The 20,656-nt window shown below is 45.5% G+C and overlaps 2 protein-coding genes across 4 annotated transcripts in view; both read right to left on the reverse strand.

Moving 5' to 3' along the window:
• Nucleotides 1-20,656, reverse strand: part of LOC8062421 (serrate RNA effector molecule) — a 46,241-nt gene that overhangs the window by 11,323 nt on the left and 14,262 nt on the right. The window lies entirely within an intron of this gene.
• Nucleotides 964-19,901, reverse strand: LOC8062422. 2 transcript variants are annotated; one of them, XM_021464849.1, is made up of 7 exons: nucleotides 17,977-19,901; nucleotides 17,681-17,833; nucleotides 17,232-17,433; nucleotides 1,967-2,043; nucleotides 1,641-1,813; nucleotides 1,446-1,564; nucleotides 964-1,348 (listed from the first exon to the last, which is right to left on the reverse strand). In XM_021464849.1, the coding sequence occupies exons 3-7, from the start codon at nucleotides 17,409-17,411 to the stop codon at nucleotides 1,199-1,201; spliced, it is 699 nt and encodes a 232-aa protein (XP_021320524.1). In that variant the 5' UTR covers nucleotides 17,412-17,433; nucleotides 17,681-17,833; nucleotides 17,977-19,901; the 3' UTR covers nucleotides 964-1,198. The 2 variants fall into 2 exon arrangements, with proteins under 2 accessions (XP_021320524.1, XP_021320525.1); XM_021464850.1 differs by lacking the exons at nucleotides 17,232-17,433; nucleotides 17,681-17,833; nucleotides 17,977-19,901 and adding an exon at nucleotides 2,255-2,425.

Raw genomic sequence — 20,656 nt, forward strand, 5'->3', positions numbered from 1 at the left:
TTTCTTCGTTCCTGTTTCCTTTTTGAGGGATGAGTTCCAATCTCCACACAAAGCAAAACGTGAATAGCAGCCGACTCATAGGCATTTCCCAATAGCAAGCACATTATTTCTATTTCCTTTTTGGAAAGTCCGTCACACCAAATCACGAGGGCCTTGTTTAGTTCACCCTCAAAATCAAAAAGTTTTCAAGATTCCCCGTCACATCGAATCTTGTGGCACATGTATGAAACATTAAATATAGACGAAAACAAAAACTAATTACACAGTTTAGCTGTAAATCATGAGACGAATCTTTTGATCCTATTTAATCCATGATTGGATAATATTTGTCACAAACAAACGAAAGTGCTACAGTACCGAAAAATTTTCACTTTTTCAGAACTAAGGCTTTGTTTAGTTCCCAAAATTTTTCAAGATTCCCCGTCACATCGAATCTTGCGGCACATGCATGAAGCATTAAATATAGACGAAAACAAAAATTAACTACGCAGTTTATCTGTAAATCGCGAGACGAATCTTTTGATTCTAGTTAGTCTATGATTGGATAATATTTGCCACAAACAAACGAAAGTGCTACAGTAGCGAAATCCAAAATTTTTCTCGAGGCCTAAACAAGACGCTTCACGATAGCCAGACGCTCCACGCTCCGGACGTGCAGTACGGGTAGGTACGGCGGATTGGTACCACCGTAGCAGGTAGCACTCGGACAAAGACAAGTTTTCACATGCAACTCAGGTCCACGCCTGGTCAGGAGGTGGGTAAGGCTTCGTGATTTTTTTTAAGATTTGGCTAGCAGTTTTGTTTATATTTGTAATCATTATCCAATCATGAACTAAGTAGATTCAAAAAATTCATCTCGCAAATTACAGACAAACTGTGCAGTTAGTTATTTTTTTTATCTACATATCAAACATGCAGGCTGATAACTAGTGCCAATTTCATCAGACATCAGTACGGCTCACATAATGATACAATCAAACTATCATCACAATCAAGGCGTGCAATTTTCTTCACGGTAAAAAATCTATGCTGATACCCAGGTTACCAGGTACCCATCATTATTAATACACGGCAACACGAGACAGGTGGAGAGCGATGCTCATTATTAAAAGACAGACATCGTTTTCACTTGTTCGTGCTACCTGCTACATTACGTTATCCTCGCTCCTTGGTCCGGTTGCAATGAAATCTTACACCATTAGAAAAATGCATAAAGCCCAGCTTCTGCAACCTTCCTCACATTATTTGCTGCTTGTCTTTCATTATTATCTTGTGGAGTGCTTTCTTGGCTTTCCTCCAAAGTCTCAACCTTTTGAGGGACATCAAATGCTAGCCTCTGAATATTGAACTGCACGGGAGAACAAAATTCAAGAATTTGGCGGAAAACAAATGTCCCTTTGTCAAGACCCAATAGCCTCGTGGTTGATCATAAGCATATATTTTACCTGTGCACCCTGTCGAACACGTATATCTATCCCTTCGCTATCTACTGATATAAGAGCAGCAGCATCGACCTCCCCTTCTGACCTCTCGAAGTGGTTTAGAGAAATATAGCATTCAACTCCTGCATGAAATGCATCAGAATCTTTTACTGTAGAAACTTATGACTGGCATGTAGCTAGCCAAATGACCCAGCTAACCTGTTGCGATCATTATACCATATAAACAAGGTATCACTGATCTGGTATGGTTGGTTACCTTCAAACTTTGCAAGTCACCACCATCAACTGCTGTCTTATCAGGTTGAACAGTTTCGTACTCCTTAACATCTATCCATGCAACAGTTCCAAAGCCCCCAATGAAGTATATGTCACTGTAATTAGTGGGATAGTTTTGTCACAATCCTAATTTGACAATCAAAACACTGCTTTTTGCACATATGTTAAACTACACAGCTGAACTCAAATGACAAACGGATAGGAAAACACAGGATAATAAAGGGACATAACCAATCAGAAGTCCAGACCTTAGGTCGTGCATCCTGTAATAGTAAAAATTTCCCCACTGCTGATGTTTTGCTACATATCTCTTATGTGCCCATTCCTAATGAACATGAACAATCAGTTCGTCGTCAAAGTTCCAAAACCAAGAATGGAAGAAAACATTACCCAACACTTCATATTAACAGTTCTGAAGATACATCAACGTTCCAAATTCAAATCATGTCTAAAGAGCATAACAAAAAAAACTAGTCCCTTTACATCCATGGCAAAGTGTTACCAAGAGCAAATACTAGTAGCTCAACAGGAGTTACCAATTAGGGGAATTTGATGTTGAAAAAATCTCAGTCCAGAAAAGACTACCAAACAACATGTTGATGCAAAACTGATCTGCAAACACAAAGGGCTAATACCCGATTCAAACGTTAAGACGTGCCAGCCGATTTGACCTTACTATCGGCAAAGGTGATAACTCGAATACTTTAGTCCTGACAACAGCAATGCGCCCGGATGTCACGGCTAAGAGGTACTCACACGGAACTTGAGAACACGCCGAGCTTAAGTCGACGAATTCCTAAGAACTCGTAGTAAAAAGGAAAAAGTATGACGAAGTCGTCGAAAAAGTAGATGCTGGAATATGAGTAAAAATGTGTGTTTGATTGATTGATAGATGTCTCATTACAAGGCCCTAGGGTCTATATTTATACCCTGCTCAAAGAGCTACAACCAGACACGATTAGAATTCGAATTCCAAATTACACGGAATCCGTATACAAAACGATGTAAATAATTAAGGAAATAACAAAACTATCCTCCGTGACAAACTGAAACTCCTCCACACAACGACCGGCAACTTCCGGACTCCTTCTTTGTATCATCGGCAGACCCTTCGCCATAGTCATCGGCAGACTTTCTCATCTATCCATCGGCACAGTCATATCACTGCCCGTAGACTTAGTCACGTTCAACTTTTCTTCATCGGCAACCATCCTCATCGGCACTTCACCCTGTAAACAGCATACTGCCACCTTATCCCGCCATCCTAGACACGTGCCCAAAAACGGTGTCAACACATGCCCCCCAGTTTCGGAGTATAAAACTATTAATGCTCCGAAATTCTCTGCAGTAATGATGCCTTTTCCCGCAATTAATGCTCCTAATCTGGTAACCGACAACCTCAATCTGAACAACTCTGATCCTATTCCTCCGCAGATTCCTCGAAATCCCCAACTTCCTAAACGGGCATTTCTTCTCAGCCGTATATCGGCAATAATACCGTTACAAAGGTCTGCCGATGTTCTGACCAGGATATTCGCACAAACGGTTACTTCCCCTCCATCCGCCCATCGGCAATATGACCGTTATAGAATGCTGTCGATGGACCGACCAGGAGATCTCGCACAGTAAAATATCTTCAGATAATGACCGCTTCCTGTCAAATCACCTGCACAATCCCTGGATTACCGTGCGAACAGTTACCATATCCACCTGAGTACCCTCGGATTTCTCGGATGCGGCAAAGAGATAAGTCAGATTTGCCCTTGCCCATTTTGTCCTATAAATAGTTCCTTCTCGGGTACTCCTTCCCCATCACACCATTCTACTACCCAACTTTACTTTTCCAGCGGCGGCGCCATCTAAAACTCCCAAGGTCTCCGACAAGTACTCCTCCTCATCAACTCCGGCGCCCTCAAACGCTTTCTTTGCAGCAAGATGGTCGTTGGCTTCGTCGTCCCTGAGGTCAAATCTCCACCCCGTCTCCTGTATTTTTCTTCATATCCCTGTTCATTTGCAATTCATTTTACTGAATATCTTCCTTTTCTTTTCTCTTTGTATTTCATTTTATTCCCAAAAATCACTAGGAATTGTCCAATAAAATTGTCATCCCCACTGATCAACCACACCTCCAATGTCTCGGCCCTCTAGGAGATCCAGATCCAACCGACCTTATTAATGCAGAAACCAACAGGATCCCCTTCAGAACTGAAAATTTTTCTTTAGATCTGTGGAAAGATACCTTCCGCTCTTGGCCTAGCCCTACCGTAGGGTGGAAAGACTGGTTCTTGAGAGTCAGCAATTCTTATGAAGTCCAATGGGACGAAAGGAAGCTAGCCCAATGCATTAGGTTGTCCATTGCCGATATGCATAGGAACGAGTCACTGCTGATAGCTGCATCCTACTTTTGGTCAGACACCCTCAATGCTTTTGCCTTTGGCCACGGCCCTGCTTCTCCTACCCTTGCCGATGTAGCCATGCTTACTGGTCTAGATATATCTTCTGCCGATAGCACCCACTTTTTTGATACTGCCCCTAGTGCCAAAGTGGAGACTCGCGCTATCGGCGGTTGGTCAGGGTACATTCAGAAGTACCGTGGGAAAGGATCTGTCACCATAAAGGAACAAACCACCTTTCTGAACATGTGGCTGGACAAGTTTGTATTCTGTGGTCGATCGGCAGGACCGACTTCTGTCTATCTATCGGCAGCAGAGAGATTGGCTAACGGTGGCCAATTTCCTCTCGGCCGATACTTGCTTGGCGCTGTTTACCACCTTCTCCATCAGGTAGCCCAGAAACTCCTGCTTGGCCAGTCCATCGGCAACTTGGGAGGCCCCTGGTGGTTTATTAATATGTGGCTCAATCTGCACCTGCATAAGCGCCTTGATTTCAACTTGTTCACACAGCACTTCCCAAGAGATATAGCCGAAAACCATGTGTTGGGTGAAGAGGAATCGGCAACGCGTGCCCCCTTGAACTTTGGCGAAGCTGTCATAGTTCTACCTGGTTCAGGGAGTAATTCGGATCATATCGGCCGATTCTTCCAGACTCTGTATGAGGGTTTAGCCAGAGACGAACGACCATGGTTGGCTTATGATGACCCAGATAGCATGCTCCCTCTGACCTTCAACCCATTTGATGAAGCTCTCGACAGAGATAATGAGGTGATGATGGCAATTGTGACTCCCAGAATCATTCCAGTGAATTTCTTCGGTAGCACAAAAACCTCTCCTCAGACTTATGAATTTTACAATCCATCGGCATTAGCTCGCCAGTTAGCTTTCGGCCAGCTGTCGATTGCACTTCCTTATGCCGATGTGATAAAACCCAGAGAAACCATCAACAACCTTCTTGAGTGGATTCGAGTAGCCCAACTACCACCAAACGCTGATACAGATGTAGATCTGTCAGAATGGGTTCCGGCTGCTTTTATCACTCAGGCACACAAGTTATGGTGGGCAGAATGGAAAGAGCATCTATTCTGCAGATCGGCCCTTTCATACCGCGGCATGATCGACTCCGAATACGAAGTTCCCGATGACACTGTAAGTATCTCAAACCGATGTTTCATTTTCTCAATATTACTTCCATCGGTAGCTTACCCTTGTGTTCCTTTTGCAGGTTGACAACATCCCTCCATGGGTTAGCAGGAGTGGCAAGCCGATTGACTTATTTCCATCAGACCCGATTTCCTCAATCGGCCACAATGCTCCCACTCTAGCTTCCATCGTGCATCGGGGTGTGCGCCTCAGGAAAGTCACCACCAGGAGAACCCAGACATCACCAACGGTAGCTGCTCCCACCCTGGCGCGGGCCTTCAAGGCAATTTGTCAAATCCTTTTCTTTTATGCTGAGTATCTTTACATCGGCTATATCTATGCTTATAAACCTTTGTTCGTTATTACAGCAAACCAGTGCATCGGCAAAAGTCACACGCCAAGGTGCCGATGCCCCCCAGTCCAGCCAGCCAAAGAGGAAGGGTGCCAAGAGTACCAGGGCCGAAACGAAACGCCAAAAAGTGGCAACTCCCCTTCCTCCTCCGGTGTCTCCAATCCCAGTGGAGTCTTCTCCTTCTTCCCCAGACGTCCAGACGCAGCAAGCACTATCTCCCCAACCAATGCAGGAAGCACCACAGATGGAAGAACCTCAAACAGAAGGTACATCAGCTGACGTGGGTGAACAAACGACTGGCCCGGTGAGTCCAATTACATCATCGGCGGTTCCCCCGATTCAGACAACTGTTGCTCCTTCTCCAGGTAACATATTTTAACAATACTATTGCCGATGAACTTATTCTCATTTAGTCTCATAACCTTTCTCGTCTTCTTTCAGTCGATATCGTCCCATCGGCAACCCTAGCCGATCAACCTGTAGTTCCATCGGCATCTTTGGCCGATCAGCCTGCAGCTCCGTCAGCACCTCCCAGTCCAAGGCAAGAGATCGCCTTGAAGCAAGTAAGTCTCCGTTTACCATCAGCATTATTTGCCGATTCCCTGAGTATGAACTAACCTTGCTCTCCCTCCCAGGAACAAGATTCTCCCGACAGTCTGTTCTCCTTCGCCATCGATCTTTCTGAAGAAGAAGGCGAAGAAGCAAGCTCTTCTCGGACAGTTGGCATTACATCGGCAGAGATCAAGGCCAGGCTGGAAGAATTGTCAGCTCTCCTCCACCAGGACACAGCGCAGTTGGTTGACGACTCCGACCCTACCAAGACCCTGTTCAGAACTCTCAGAGGCCAAATTCCAGCCGACGTCGAAGAAATCTTATTCCAAGCCGCTCATTTGGAGAGTCGCCAGCTGCAGTACCAGAGAGCTGCTCGGTGTCTTGCTGATAGAGCCGCTCAGACTCAGCTTTCCGATGAAATGAGGAGAGAGAAACTTCTGACCGATGAGAAGCACAGGAACATCGGTATCCTGAGATCTTCTGGAGACGCGCTGAAGCAGAAGATATCCGATCTATCGGCAAGAAGAGAATCCCTGTTGGCGGAGCTCAAGGAAGTGGAGAACGCCCTATCCCAAGCCCAACAGGAAGAGAACCAATTGCCAGAGACCATCAGGCTTCTTGAGCACGAGCGAAATGTTCATGGTCGCAAGGCACTTCAACTGAAGAAGAAGCTGAAGCCGATAGAAGGTTCTGCCGATGACGACATCAAAGAGATAGAAGCAGCCAACCAAATTCGGCTACGCGCTATATCGGCAATCCAAGCGCTGCTTAACACATAGAGTTTCCATCAGCATTATATCTGTGCTGTCCTGCTTCCTCTGCTTTCAGTCTAGCCGATAGGACTGTTATCGGCATCTTTTAAAACATTAAATCCACCCCTAAATACACTTTAATCCAGCCGATAGGAGTGTTATCGGCATTTAAACTTTTATGCATCGACCCATATGCTAGGGTGGTACTTCTTTAAATACTTGCCATTTAGTGCTCTGAGAAATTCAACTCCTTCGAGAGTTTCTAGAATATAGGCATTACCAGGAGCCGATCGACTTATCCGATAAGGACCTTCCCAATTAGGAGACCAGTTTCCAAACTTCGAACTTTTAGTCCCGACTGGCAAAATTAATTTCCATACCAAATCCCCATCGGCAAACTCCTTAGCCTTCACTTTCTTATCATACCATCTAGCAACTCTCTTCTTATTTTCTTCTATACTCATCAAAGCTTTTAACCGATGCCCTGCTAGATCATCCAATTCATCGGTCATCAAAGTGGCATAATCATCGGCAGTTAATTGATCTTGAAAAGATAATCGCCTAGATCCAGCCTTAATTTCCCAAGGCAACACCGCATCATGTCCATACACCAATTGATAGGGTGACACCTTGGTTGATCCATGACAAGCCATCCGATAAGACCACAATGCTTCATTTAATAATGTATGCCACCGCTTAGGATTTTCTTCAATCTTTCGTTTAATAAGCTTGATAATTCCTTTGTTAGACGCCTCGGCCTGCCCATTGGCTTGAGCATAATAAGGAGAAGAATTCAACACTTTAACCCTCATACCGATTGCGAATTCATCAAACTCCCCCGATGTAAACATAATGCCCTGATCGGTAGTAATCGTTTGAGGGATCCCAAATCGGTAAATAATGTGCTCCTTCACAAAATCAATCATATTGGCCGATGTGACTTTCTTCAAAGGAATAGCTTCAACCCACTTAGTGAAATAATCAGTGGCAACTAGAATGAACTTATGCCCTTTGCTAGATGGTGGATAAATCTGGCCGATCAGATCGATAGCCCATCCCCGGAACAGCCAAGGCTTTATTATAGGATTCATAGCCGATGCGGGCGCTCTCTGAATATTACCAAACTTTTGACAACCTTGACATCCCTTGAAATATTTAAAACAATCCTCAAGTATGGTCGGCCAAAAATATCCATTCCTTCGAATCATCCATTTCATCTTAAAAGCTGACTGATGCGCTCCACACACTCCTTCATGGATTTCCCCCATCAAACTTCTAGCTTCATCATCACCCAAGCATCGGAGAAGAATTCCGTCGATAGTTCGATAATACAATTCATCTTCAAGAAGCACATACTTGGTTGCTTGAAATCGAACCCGTCTTTCAACTTTTTTGGATGGATCTTTTAGATAATCCATAATTTCTTTCCTCCAATCATCGGCACCGATTGCCGATATTGCATTAATCATTGGCTGATATCCCGAGGCATGCTGAGCTAACCGATTGGCGTCTTCATTATGCAATCGGGGAACATGCTCTAATCGGAAATCCTTGAATTCCTTCAACAGTTGCATACTTCTCTCGAAATAAGATATGAGAACTTCACTTCGGCATTCATAGCTCCCGGCCAATTGATTTATAACCAACATAGAATCCCCGAAGATTTCAACAGCATCAGCACGAACCTCTCTTAACAACTCTAATCCCTTGATCAGAGCCTGATACTCAGTCTGATTATTTGTTGACGTGGCAACGATCGGCAAGGAAAACTCATACTTCCTCCCCTTAGGGGAAACTAATACAATGCCGATTCCTGCCCCCGGTCACAGGTAGATCCATCAAAGAAGAGCGTCCAGGGTACAATTTCCAAGGTTTCCACTACACCGCAATGCTGAGTCACAAAATCGGCCATAATCTGCCCCTTGACTGCCTTAGCCGATTCGTAACGCAAATCGAACTCCGACAGCGCTAAAATCCATTTACCGATCCTACCACTCATAATCGGCATGGATAGCATGTACCGGACCACGTCGTCCTTGCAAACAACAGTGCATTCGGCCGATAGCAAGTAATGCCTCAGTTTGATACACGAAAAATACAAGCATAGGCATAGTTTTTCGATGGCCGAATACCTGGTTTCAGCATCAATCAACCTCCTACTCAAGTAATAAATTACCCTTTCTTTCCCTTCAAATTCTTGAACTAAAGCTGAACCGATAACCGATCCATCGGCAGACAAATACAATTTGAAGGGCTTTCCTTGTTGAGGTGGAACTAGAACTGGAGGATTTACTAGATACTTCTTGATTTCATCCAGAGCCAACTGCTGTTCTTCTCCCCAAATAAATTCTTGATCGGCTTTCAATTTAAGAAGAGGACTGAAAGCACGAATCTTACCAGACAGATTAGATATAAATCTCCTGATAAAATTTACCTTGCCGATCAAGGATTGGAGCTCGGTCTTGTTGGTAGGGGCCACTATTTTATTGATGGCATCAATGGATCTTCGACTAATTTCAATACCCCTTTGATGTACCATGAAACCAAGAAACTGCCCTGCCGATACACCAAATGCACACTTGTTGGGATTCATCTTCAATCCATGCTTACTTGTGCACTCTAACACTTTTTGTAAATCGGCAAGATGCTTTGAGAAATCTCCAGACTTGACCACCACATCATCAATATAAATCTCCACGAGCTTGCCGATGAACTCATGAAATATAAAATTCATAGCCCTTTGATAAGTAGCACCAGCATTCTTCAACCCAAAAGTCATGACTATCCATTCAAATAGCCCAACATGACCAGGACACCTGAATGCGGTTTTTGGAATATCCTCCTCTGCCATGAATATTTGATTGTATCCTGCATTACCATCCATGAAGCTGATGACCCGATGACCAGCCGTAGCATCAACCAGTAGATCGGCGACAGGCATTGGGTATCCATCCATCGGCGTAGCTTTATTGAGATTCCTGAAATCAATGCACACTCGAAGCTTCCCGTTCTTCTTGTAAACCGGAACAACATTGGAAATCCACTCGGCATACCGACACTGCCGAATAAACTTAGCTTCAATAAGTTTGGTGATTTCGGCCTTAATATCAGATAGAATGTTAGGATTACATCGGCGAGCTGGTTGCTGATGTGGCCGAAATCCAGATTTGATGGGTAACCGATGTTCAACAATTGATCGGTTTAAACCAGGCATCTCGGTATAATCCCAAGCAAAGCAATCTTTATATTCCTTCAACAAACTAGTCAATTGTTGCTTACACTCAGGATTTAATTTAGCACTAATAAAAGTAGGCCTAGGCTTATCACCACTACCTATATCTACTTCTATCAAATCATCGGCCGATGTGAATCCCTGGCCTAATTTTCCATCATCGGCGAATCTATCCATTAAAAACCGTCGTCAGAACCGACTGCTTGGATCGGTGGAATCTCGTAATCGGCAACTTTGAGAAAATCTTTCTCCCAAACTTCCCCTGAAATGCACCTGGTCCTTTCATAGGTATCCGCCTCTGCCGATGCGATAACATAAGAAGAATCTCCTGGGACAATCTCAATTTTGTCACCTACCCACTGAACCAAGCATTGGTGCATTGTAGATGGGATGCAACAATTGGCATGAATCCAATCTCTTCCCAACAATAAGTTGTAAGCACCCTTTCCACCGATCACGAAGAAAGTTGTCGGCAAGGTTTTGCTGCCGATGGTCAACTCCACACATATTGCCCCCTTAACCGGAGACACGTTTCCTTCAAAGTCTTTGAGCATCATATCGGTCTTGGTCAAATCCTGATCCCCTTTCCCAAGCTTCCGATATACTGCATACGGCATAATATTAATAGCAGCTCCACCATCAACTAGGATCTTGGTCATTGGCTGCCCATCAACCCTTCCTTTGACGAACAGAGCTTTGAGATGCTGTCTCTCGTCATCGGCAGGTTTCTCAAAGATAGCCGTCATCGGATCCAGAGCCAGCTGAGCTATCTGATCAGAAAATTCCAACTCATCATCACTGGATGGTGCAAGAAACTCCATCGGCAATATAAAGACCATGTTGACTCCTGCCGATGGACCTTCCCTCTTAGTGTCTGATGACTGCTGACTTCCAGAGTTCTCGCCCTTGCTTAGCTCCTCTTGCCTTTCACGTTGCAATCTCCTCTTCTGTGTCTTGGTTAATCCTTCAGGACACCATGGAGGAAGTGGCTTTTGCCTTGCTGCCGGGCGTCGGTTCTCCCTCGACTCCATACGATGTGTGTTAGCATCCCTGCAAAATATGAACTCATCGGGAACCCGCGCATTAGCCATCTCCTCGAGTTCTTCCCGGTTCCTGGGAAAATACTGGACACGGTCACCAAGCCTATCGTGCACGCTAAGCCTGCCCCCCAGCCGATCATGAACTGACGCCCTTCCTCTGATTGGCCCATTAAATCGCCGATCATCATCATAATAACGCCGATCGGTCCTATCGTACCGATCATAACCGTTGCACTCAGGGCAGTCTCTGACAGTAGGTAGCTTGATATTTTCCTCCCAACAATGGATGAAGAACGGACAATTACAATGATCTCTGTGCCGATTCCACTCCTGTCGGCGTCTTTCTTCTTCCCGTCGATAATCGTCTTGCTGGCGCCGATACCGATCCTCCCGTTGTTGCCAATTTTCTCGAGGCCTTCTATGAGTTATAACGATACCAGATCGAGGAGGCCTTCCTGAGCTAGTTCCTCCCTGGACCAAGCCCTTACTTCTTGCATCGGCAGTAGTAACTTGATGCTGAGGATCTACCGATGCACTCTTCTCAGCTGTCTCCGATGTTAAGACCTTAGCCTTCCCCTTCGCATCCAACATGTTTGTCGGGAAAGGATGTTGGTCTATCTTCATCGGCTTCTGGGCCTTGGAACTGTCAAACTTGATTCTCCTAGACTCTATAGCCGATTGCAGCAGCTGTCTGAATACTTTGCACTCGTTGGTGTCATGGGAAGTTGCATTATGCCACTTGCAATATCTCATCCTCTTTAACTCCTCTGCCGATGGGATCACATGATTAGGTGACAGTTTGATCTGACCTTCCTGAAGTAGAAAGTCAAATATCCTATCGGCCTTAGCGGTGTCAAAAGCAAACTTCTCTGGTTCCTTCTGCCCAAAAGGACAAGACATCGGCTTCTTGTTTTTTACCCACTCTGCCAAACCGATTACTGGTTCCTCATCAGAATCTGAGCTTGTTACTTCATCGACAAATGACACTTTCTTATTCCATGCTCTTTTGGGCTCGAAAGGCTTGATGTCTTGATCAGAAATCCTCTGCACCAAATGACTTAAACTTTCGAACTCCTGAGAGGCATACTTATCCCTGATATGTGGCAACAGACCCTGGAAAGCCAAATCGGCTAGCTGCCGATCATCCAGAACCAAGCTATAGCATTTATTTTTGACCTCTCGTATCCTCTGCACAAAACCCTCAACCGACTCATCATTACGTTGTCTCAACTTGACCAAGTCGGTGATCTTCTTCTCGTGAACCCCCGAAAAGAAGTATTTGTGGAATTGTTTCTCCAGATCGGCCCAAGTAATTACTGAGTTGGGAGGTAATGATATGAACCAAGTAAAGGCCGATCCAGACAATGACGAAGAAAATAGACGAACCCTCAATTCGTCCCTGTTACCAGCCTCTCCACATTGAATGATGAACCTGTTGACATGCTCCATGGTTGACGTGTCGTCCTGCCCGGAAAACTTGGTAAAATCCGGTACCTTGTACCGATGTGGAAGCGGGATCAAATCATACGCGGGAGGATACGGTGTCCGATAAGAGTAAGTGTTGACTTTGGGTTTTATCCCAAATTGTTCCCTCATTACTTCAGCAATCTTATCGGCCCAATATGCATCGGCATCTTGCCAATGAGGCGGCTGCGGATCTGGCACTTGGTGGCGAACCTCCACGTGTCTGTTCGGGACGTGATCTGCACGGAACATTGGATTGATCACCTGCCCTCCAATCTGCGGACCACCAAACTGCTGTCCACCGATTGGCTGTCCTCCGAGTTGCTGTCCCCCGAGTTGCTGTCCGAAATTCATTGACTGGTTGGGAATCCCTGACCTTGGAACCCGGGATAGACCTTCCCTTGCTGGAACCCTGTAGTCTGGTAACTCTGCTGGGGCGATTGTGGAAAGACTTGCTGTCCAAGCCATCCATTATTAGCGTTCATCGGCATAGGTGCTGCCGATGATTGGTAATTGGGTACCATCATTGAATTGACATACCCCGACTGGGCCATAGACCTCTGTTGCATCAGCATTGACTCTGCCGATGCGTTAGGCATCTGGAACATTGAATCTTGAGGATTTCCAGTGTGAGGTCTTGCAGTAGTAGTCGTAGTGTACCGAGGACTCTGGTTCACCGGCGCATTGGGAGGCGCCGATGTCATAGGAGTCTTGCCCCTCATATCAGTTATTTGTGATGTTCCTGGTGTCAACTCTGGAGGCATACCGTAACCCCACCAGTTAGGAGGAAGAGTCAACCCTGACATTGCCGATGCCAACATATCCGTCGTCAGTTTATGCTGCCCAATTGAAGTCTGTGGGTTGGTTGTCATCGGCATAGATAGCGCATCAGTAGCTCCCGATGCACTTGGAGGGACGACAGATTGTGCACTCGCAGCCGTCAAAGCAGCCGATGGAGCCGTGACCTCTGGTGCCGTTGGCTGATGATGAGAGGGGCCCACATAATCTGGTGGGATTTGTCCTTCCTTGAAAGTTCTTGCCACGGCATTGAAAACCGTATTAGACAGTACACCAGCTTGGTTGATCAACGCTCGATTGATGGCATTGTCAACCATATCTTGAAGCTTGCCAGGATTGGCGTCAAAGGTAACCTGCCGTGGTGCCGGCAGTGCATCTTTCTGGACCACTTCGCCGCTCCTGTTTATGCTGAAAGACCTAAGGCATTGCTGCTTGAACTCTTCCATGGCTTGGGCAATAGCTTGCTTCTGCTCATCCATGAGGTTAGCCTCCGTCACGGGGATGACGTTCTCCTGATCGATGTCAGAGATCGACATGTTGATCTTGATCTTGAATCTGGTCCCACTGGGCGTGCCAAAAGATGTGTTGATGCAAAACTGATCTGCAAACACAAAGGGCTAATACCCGATTCAAACGTTAAGACGTGCCAGCCGATTTGACCTTACTATCGGCAAAGGTGATAACTCGAATACTTTAGTCCTGACAACAGCGATGCGCCCGGATGTCACGGCTAAGAGGTACTCACACGGAACTTGAGAACACGCCGAGCTTAAGTCGACGAATTCCTAAGAACTCGTAGTAAAAAGGAAAAAGTATGACGAAGTCGTCGAAAAAGTAGATGCTGGAATATGAGTAAAAATGTGTGTTTGATTGATTGATAGATGTCTCATTACAAGGCCCTAGGGTCTATATTTATACCCTGCTCAAAGAGCTACAACCAGACACGATTAGAATTCGAATTCCAAATTACACGGAATCCGTATACAAAACGATGTAAATAATTAAGAAAATAACAAAACTATCCTCCGTGACAAACTGAAACTCCTCCACACAACGACCGGCAACTTCCGGATTCCTTCTTTGTATCATCGGCAGACCCTTCGCCATAGTCATCGGCAGACTTTCTCATCTATCCATCGGCACAGTCATATCACTGCCCGTAGACTTAGTCACGTTCAAATTTTCCTTCATCGGCAACCATCCTCATCGGCACTTCACCCTGTAAACAGCATACTGCCACCTTATCCCGCCATCCTAGACACGTGCCTAAAAACGGTGTCAACACAACAGTTGTCATACAGTAGCATTCAGAAGTCGGAAGTGACTCATATGACAAGAAATGCCAGTAATCAACGGGAAACTAATTACCTAACTGATTGAAGTATCTAACAACAAAAGGCAGTTAAAAAAAACTGCTGTTCAGCTTGCAAAGGGTCATCACCAAATATGGTGACTCGCGTTTGAGTCCACTCCATCCAGGCAGCTGTGTAGAAGACAAGTCTTGGTTAATGGTGAGCCGGGTGCGTCTATTTATCATCGGCGCGGCCTCCGTCAGGGTGACCCCCTCTCCCCCATGCTCTTTATACTTGTCATGAATGTTCTGAACTATTTGGTGGAATATGCAACTAGGGAGCAATTGCTCCAGCCTCTTGCGGTGCAACATGCTAGACATCGAATCTCCTTCTATGCAGATGATGCTGTGGTTTTCTTGCGACCATGTAGGTTGGACCTACAGGTTATCAGGACTATCCTAGATCTGTTTGGTCATGCATCGGGTCTGCATACTAATTTAACCAAGAGCTCAATCTCTCCAATCCACTGCTCTACAGAGGATCTGCAGCTTACAGCAGAAATTCTGAATTGCTCAGTCAAGGATTTCCCCTGCACATATCTTGGGCTTCCCCGTTCTATACACAAACCCACCAAAGAGGTGTTGCTGCCTCTAGTTGATAAAGTGGCTGATCTTCTCCCAGGATGGAAGGCACAGCTAATAAATAGGGCTGGTCGCTTGATTATGGTGCGGGTGGTCATGACAGCCACCCCCATTTATCTAATGATTGCCTTTGATCTCCTTAAATGGGTAATCAAGGCAGTGGATAAAAGGAGGAGAGGTTTTTTATGGAAAGGGCAGGAACAGGCAAATGGAGGCAACTGTTTAGTTTCATGGGAAAGGGTTCAGCGCCCGCTTGAGTACGGTGGATTGGGTATCCATAATTTAGAAAAGCTTGGCTGGGCCCTAAGGATCCGGTGGCTCTGGGCCCAAAAAACAGATCCCTCAAGACCTTGGGCTGGTTTTCATGTTCAAATTCCTCAGTGTGCAGAAGCAATGTTTCACCTAGCAGTTGTATTGTAGGTAATGGAGAATCAATTTTATTCTGGAAGGACAGGTGGCTGAATGGAAGTACCATTAGCGATCTAGCCCCAAATTTGGTCAAAGCTATTCCCAAGAGATCTCTCAACAGAAGGACAGTTGCTGAGGCTCTAACTAATCAGAGGTGGGTGCCAGATATTAAGGGGGCACGCACTGTCCAAGTCTTTGAAGAATATTTCCATATTTGGGATCTAGTAGAGGGCTTGACCTTGCAGCAGAATGTACCTGATCAGTTTAGATGGAAATTAACTCAGTCAGGTACTTACTCCAGCAGATCGGCTTATGCGGCTTTCTTTGTTGGGACCATCAAATTTGCACCGTGGAAAAAGATTTGGAAGAGTTGGGCTCCATTACGGTGCAAGTTCTTTATTTGGTTAGCTATCAACAATCGATGTTGGACGGCAGACCGACTTGCTAAAAGAGGCTTGCCCCATTCCGAGGTTTGTCCTTTCTGTGATCAAGAGGAAGAAACCATACAGCACATCATTGTGGGGTGTGTTTTCACCAGGCAGATATGGTTTTCAATTCTTCAAGCCCTTCACTTACCTGCTCTTGTGCCCTCAACTTCGGACACCAAACTCTCTAGCTGGTGGAGGAAAGGTCTTCGGCTCGTTTCAAAGGAATTGCAAAAGGGGTTCAATTCTTTAGTTATCCTAGTAGCTTGGGAAACTTGGAAACACAGAAACTCTTGTATTTTCGAGCATGCTAGACCTAGCATTCCAGACCTGCTCTGGGTGATAGCTGATGGCTGCAGTTTTTGGGGGCTGGCTGGAGCTTCTAAGCTCCAAGAGCTTCTTGCTCGATCGCTGTCCCTAGCCGCTTAGGTGGTGTCTAGGTTGACCAGGGGTTTTAGTTGTTGCCTTGTCTCCTGTTAGAAGTGTGTGTGTGTGTGGGTGGGTGGAGTTTTTTGTACTTGGGCCGGTTCCTACCGGTTTTTCCGTCTTCTTAATGAAATGACACGCAGCTCTCCTGCGTTGTTTGAGAAAAAAAAAATACCAAGAATGGAACTTAGGCTCCACAACTCCAGAAGGAAATATTAATAAACTTCATATCTGGACAACAAGCGTGCATCTTGGGTCACCGAGTAAGTTCCTCGTACTGATTGCTAAGGGTGACAGTGAAAAAATTGGGTCCGTGCAAAACATCAACAGCGACAGTTGGAAACAGTGGTCTAACAGAGTTTATCGTTATTTTCCAAAACGGTACCAATAAAAAGCTAACTCCCGGCCCATTGATTCATTAGCAAAGTCGACAAGTGAACCGAACAGATATCCAGTATGGCGGTGATGCATGGACATGACAGAGAACAGGTGGGCAAACCGCGCCTGGTGGACATACGTAAGTCAAGGCAGACAGGAGAAATGAGATTTTATTTCACAGACAGGAAGCCTCAAGAGGGTAGCTAGCATAAGCTACCTGTTCCATCAAATTGTGAACAGCCAAAGCTGGCGGAGGCAGACCATGAGCGAACGTGCACTCTGCACACCACCTGTATGGGTGTTCTAAACAGGCCAGCTCTGGATCCACTTGTGTCAGTACTAACACTGGTAGATGAAGCCTTCTGCGACTTGTCAGCTGTGATCGGCAGGACTCCATTTTGACTTGAATCGCTCTTCAGCTGTTAAAAAAACATGCCCTGTTTGATTCCCAGGAATTGGAAAGTAATTTAATAACAAAATGTGAAGCACTTTCTAGGTATTTCAATTCATGGGATCCAAACAGACCATTACTATAATCAACTATGCATGGGAAGAACAAAAGCTAAATGAAGTAGGAGTAGAATAAACTGCTGTATATACTGTTGTTTTTTAGCAATAAACAGGAATATAATAAATAAATAACTTCTAGTGAACGAAATCCAGTACCTAGTCAGTAGGGCCAATCTTTTTTTGGCTCCAGCCCTCGCTAAAGAAATCATTCACCAGTTTGATATTGCTCAGGACCATAGAGCCCTGCAATCTAATGAGCTGTGGCTGCGTAACAATCTCAAGATGCATGCCTTGGCTTTGACCTCTCTCCTGAGGACAGTGACAAGGCAGCGATCTCATATTGGTTGGTTGAAAGAAGGGGACGCTAATACTAGGCTCTTCCATAGACATGCAAGATATAGAAAAAAGAAGAATTTTATAGCAAAATTGAAAGCTGGGGACAACATCCTCACCTCTCATGATGAGAAGGCCGCTGCTATTTTTTATTTTTACTCCAACTTGATTGGCAAAGAGAGTGACCGGGTTAGAACAATTAATTTGGACAGCCTGGACATCCCCTCTTTTGATTTGGAGGCTTTGGACAGTCCTTTCACTGAAGATGAGATTTGGTACACTATAAAAAGCCTACCTTCAGACAAAGCTCCGGGTCCGGATGGTTTTACTGGAAAATTCTACAAGTCTTGTTGGACAGTGATCAAAGAGGATATTATGGCTGCCCTGAATGCTTTTTGGAGAAAAGATTTCAGAAATCTCTGGATGTTAAACTCAGCATATATTACCCTGATTCCAAAAAAGGCGGAGGCTGATCAGGTGAAAGACTTCAGACCCATTAGCTTAGTTCACAGCTTTGCGAAGTTAGTAACTAAACTGCTCGCCAACAGATTGGCAGGCCACCTTGATCAAATGGTTTCCCCTAACCAAAGTGCTTTTATCAAGAAGCGGTTCATACAGGATAACTTTATGTTGGTACAACAAACTGTGAGATTTCTGCATCCCCAAAAGCAGCCCAGAATCCTACTCAAATTAGACATTACAAAGGCTTTCGACTCGGTCTCCTGGTCTTTCCTCCTGCAGATTCTTGAAAATTTGGGTTTTGGTTTGAGATGGCGGGATCTGCTATGTGGTCTTCTGGCTTCTTCCTCAACCCAGGTTCTCCTCAATGGTACACCAGGTAATGTTATCCAGCATAGATTCTAGAGGTCTTCGCCAAGGGGACCCCCTCTCCCCGATGCTCTTTATTCTAGTTATGGATGTTCTAAAATTGGATGGTAACGAGGGCCTCTGAGGAAGGGTTGTTTCAGCCCCTATCTAGAAGGCCGATTCCGCATAGGATTTCCCTCTACGCTGATGATGTAGCCCTCTTTCTCAGACCGACTGCCGAAGACATCTCCTTGACACTTGACATGCTGCAGCTGTTCGGAGATGCTTCGGGGCTAAGGACTAACATTCAGATGAGTAATGTGATGCCCATCCAATGCACAGAGGCTGATTTGCAAGTGATTCAGAGCCTATTGTCTTGTGAAATTATGAATTTTCCTTGCAAATATTTGGGTCTTCCGCTGTCTCTTAGGAAGCTAACAAAGGATCAATTTCAGCCAATAATTGATAGGATTGCGGACCAATTGCCGGGATGGAAGGCTGATTTGATGACAAGGGCTGGCAGGGCTGTGCAAGTACAACATGTCCTAACAGCCATGATGATCTATCTAGCCATGGCTGTCGACCTACCCCCATGGGCAATCAAGGCCATTGATAAAATTAGATGAGGTTTTCTTTGGAGGGGACGCAAGGATGCAAAAGGTGGACATTGCCTCATTGCTTGGCCTAAAGTTTGTCGGGTCAAGGAGCTTGGAGGGCTTGGGATTTCTGATCTGAAAGCGCTAGGAGTGGCTTTAAGAGTAAGATGGCCATGGCTCAAGAAATCTGAACCCAGTAAACCATGGGCAACCTTGCCTCTCCACACAACTAAGGAGGTTCAGGATCTTCTCTCACTGGCCACTATTACTGAAATTGGTGATGGGGCTAATACTCTATTTTGGAAGGACAAATGGTTATCTGGTAAAAGTGTCCAGAGCCTGGCACCTAATCTGTATGCTCTAGTATCTAAAAGAAGAGCAAACAGGCGCACCGTGCTGAATGCTATCAGTGAGAACAAATGGATAGAAGACATTCGGGGGGAAATCCCCGCACAGGCTCTAACGGAATACCTTGTTTTATGGGATACTTTAGAGGGACTTGTTCTGCAGGAAGGGATTCCTGATAAACACATTTGGAGGCTTTCTGCTTCAGGGGAATATACAGCCAAATCTGCCTATGATATACTCTTTGAGGGAGCCATTAGTTTTGCCCCGTATGAGCGCATCTGGAAATCTTGCCCCCCTCCCCCCCCCCCCCCCCAAAAAATGTCGCTTCTTTATGTGGCTGGTTGCTCACAAACGTTGCTGGACAGCGGATAGATTGGCTCGGCGTGGCCTCCCCCATCCTGATCAATGTCCGCTTTGTGATCAGAAGGACGAGAGCATCCAACATCTTCTTATTGGGTGTGTGTTTGCAAGACAGTTTTGGTTTGTTATCCTGCAAGGCTATGGGCTGGCAGCTCTTGCCCCGCAGCCTACCGACTCCTCCTTTGATGTCTGGTGGGACAATGTGGATTTGGCAACCAGCGGAGATGGGCGAAAAGGTTTGAATTCTCTTATCATCTTAGGCGCCTGGACCATCTGGAAGCATCGAAATGACTGTGTCTTCAATGGAGCCACCCCAAATCTGTCCACAGCTCTGACTCTTGCTCGGGAGGAAGCTCTGCTTTGGTCATTGTCTGGGGCCAAGGGTCCCTGAACCCAGCTCGGGGTGTCGGTTAGGGAGGGGCTTTTGGGGGCCCTGGTCAGGTCCTTTCCTTGCCTTAGGCGTTTCTTTTCTGTCAGTTTTGTGAGTGGGGTTTAGATTGTGTCCTTGCACGTGTGTGTGTGTGTGTGTGTGTGTGTGTGTGTGTGTGTGTGTGTCAATGTGTGAGAGAGAGTTTGTGTGTTGAGTGCTGAGTCTCTGTACGGTTCCTTTTTCCTTCTATTAATACAATGATACGCAGTCCTGCGTATTCGAGAAAAAAAAAGACAGTAGGGCCTCTCGAATAAATAA

This window comes from Sorghum bicolor, chromosome 7 (genome assembly GCF_000003195.3).
Source record: "Sorghum bicolor cultivar BTx623 chromosome 7, Sorghum_bicolor_NCBIv3, whole genome shotgun sequence".
NCBI classification, from domain to species: domain Eukaryota; kingdom Viridiplantae; phylum Streptophyta; class Magnoliopsida; order Poales; family Poaceae; genus Sorghum; species Sorghum bicolor.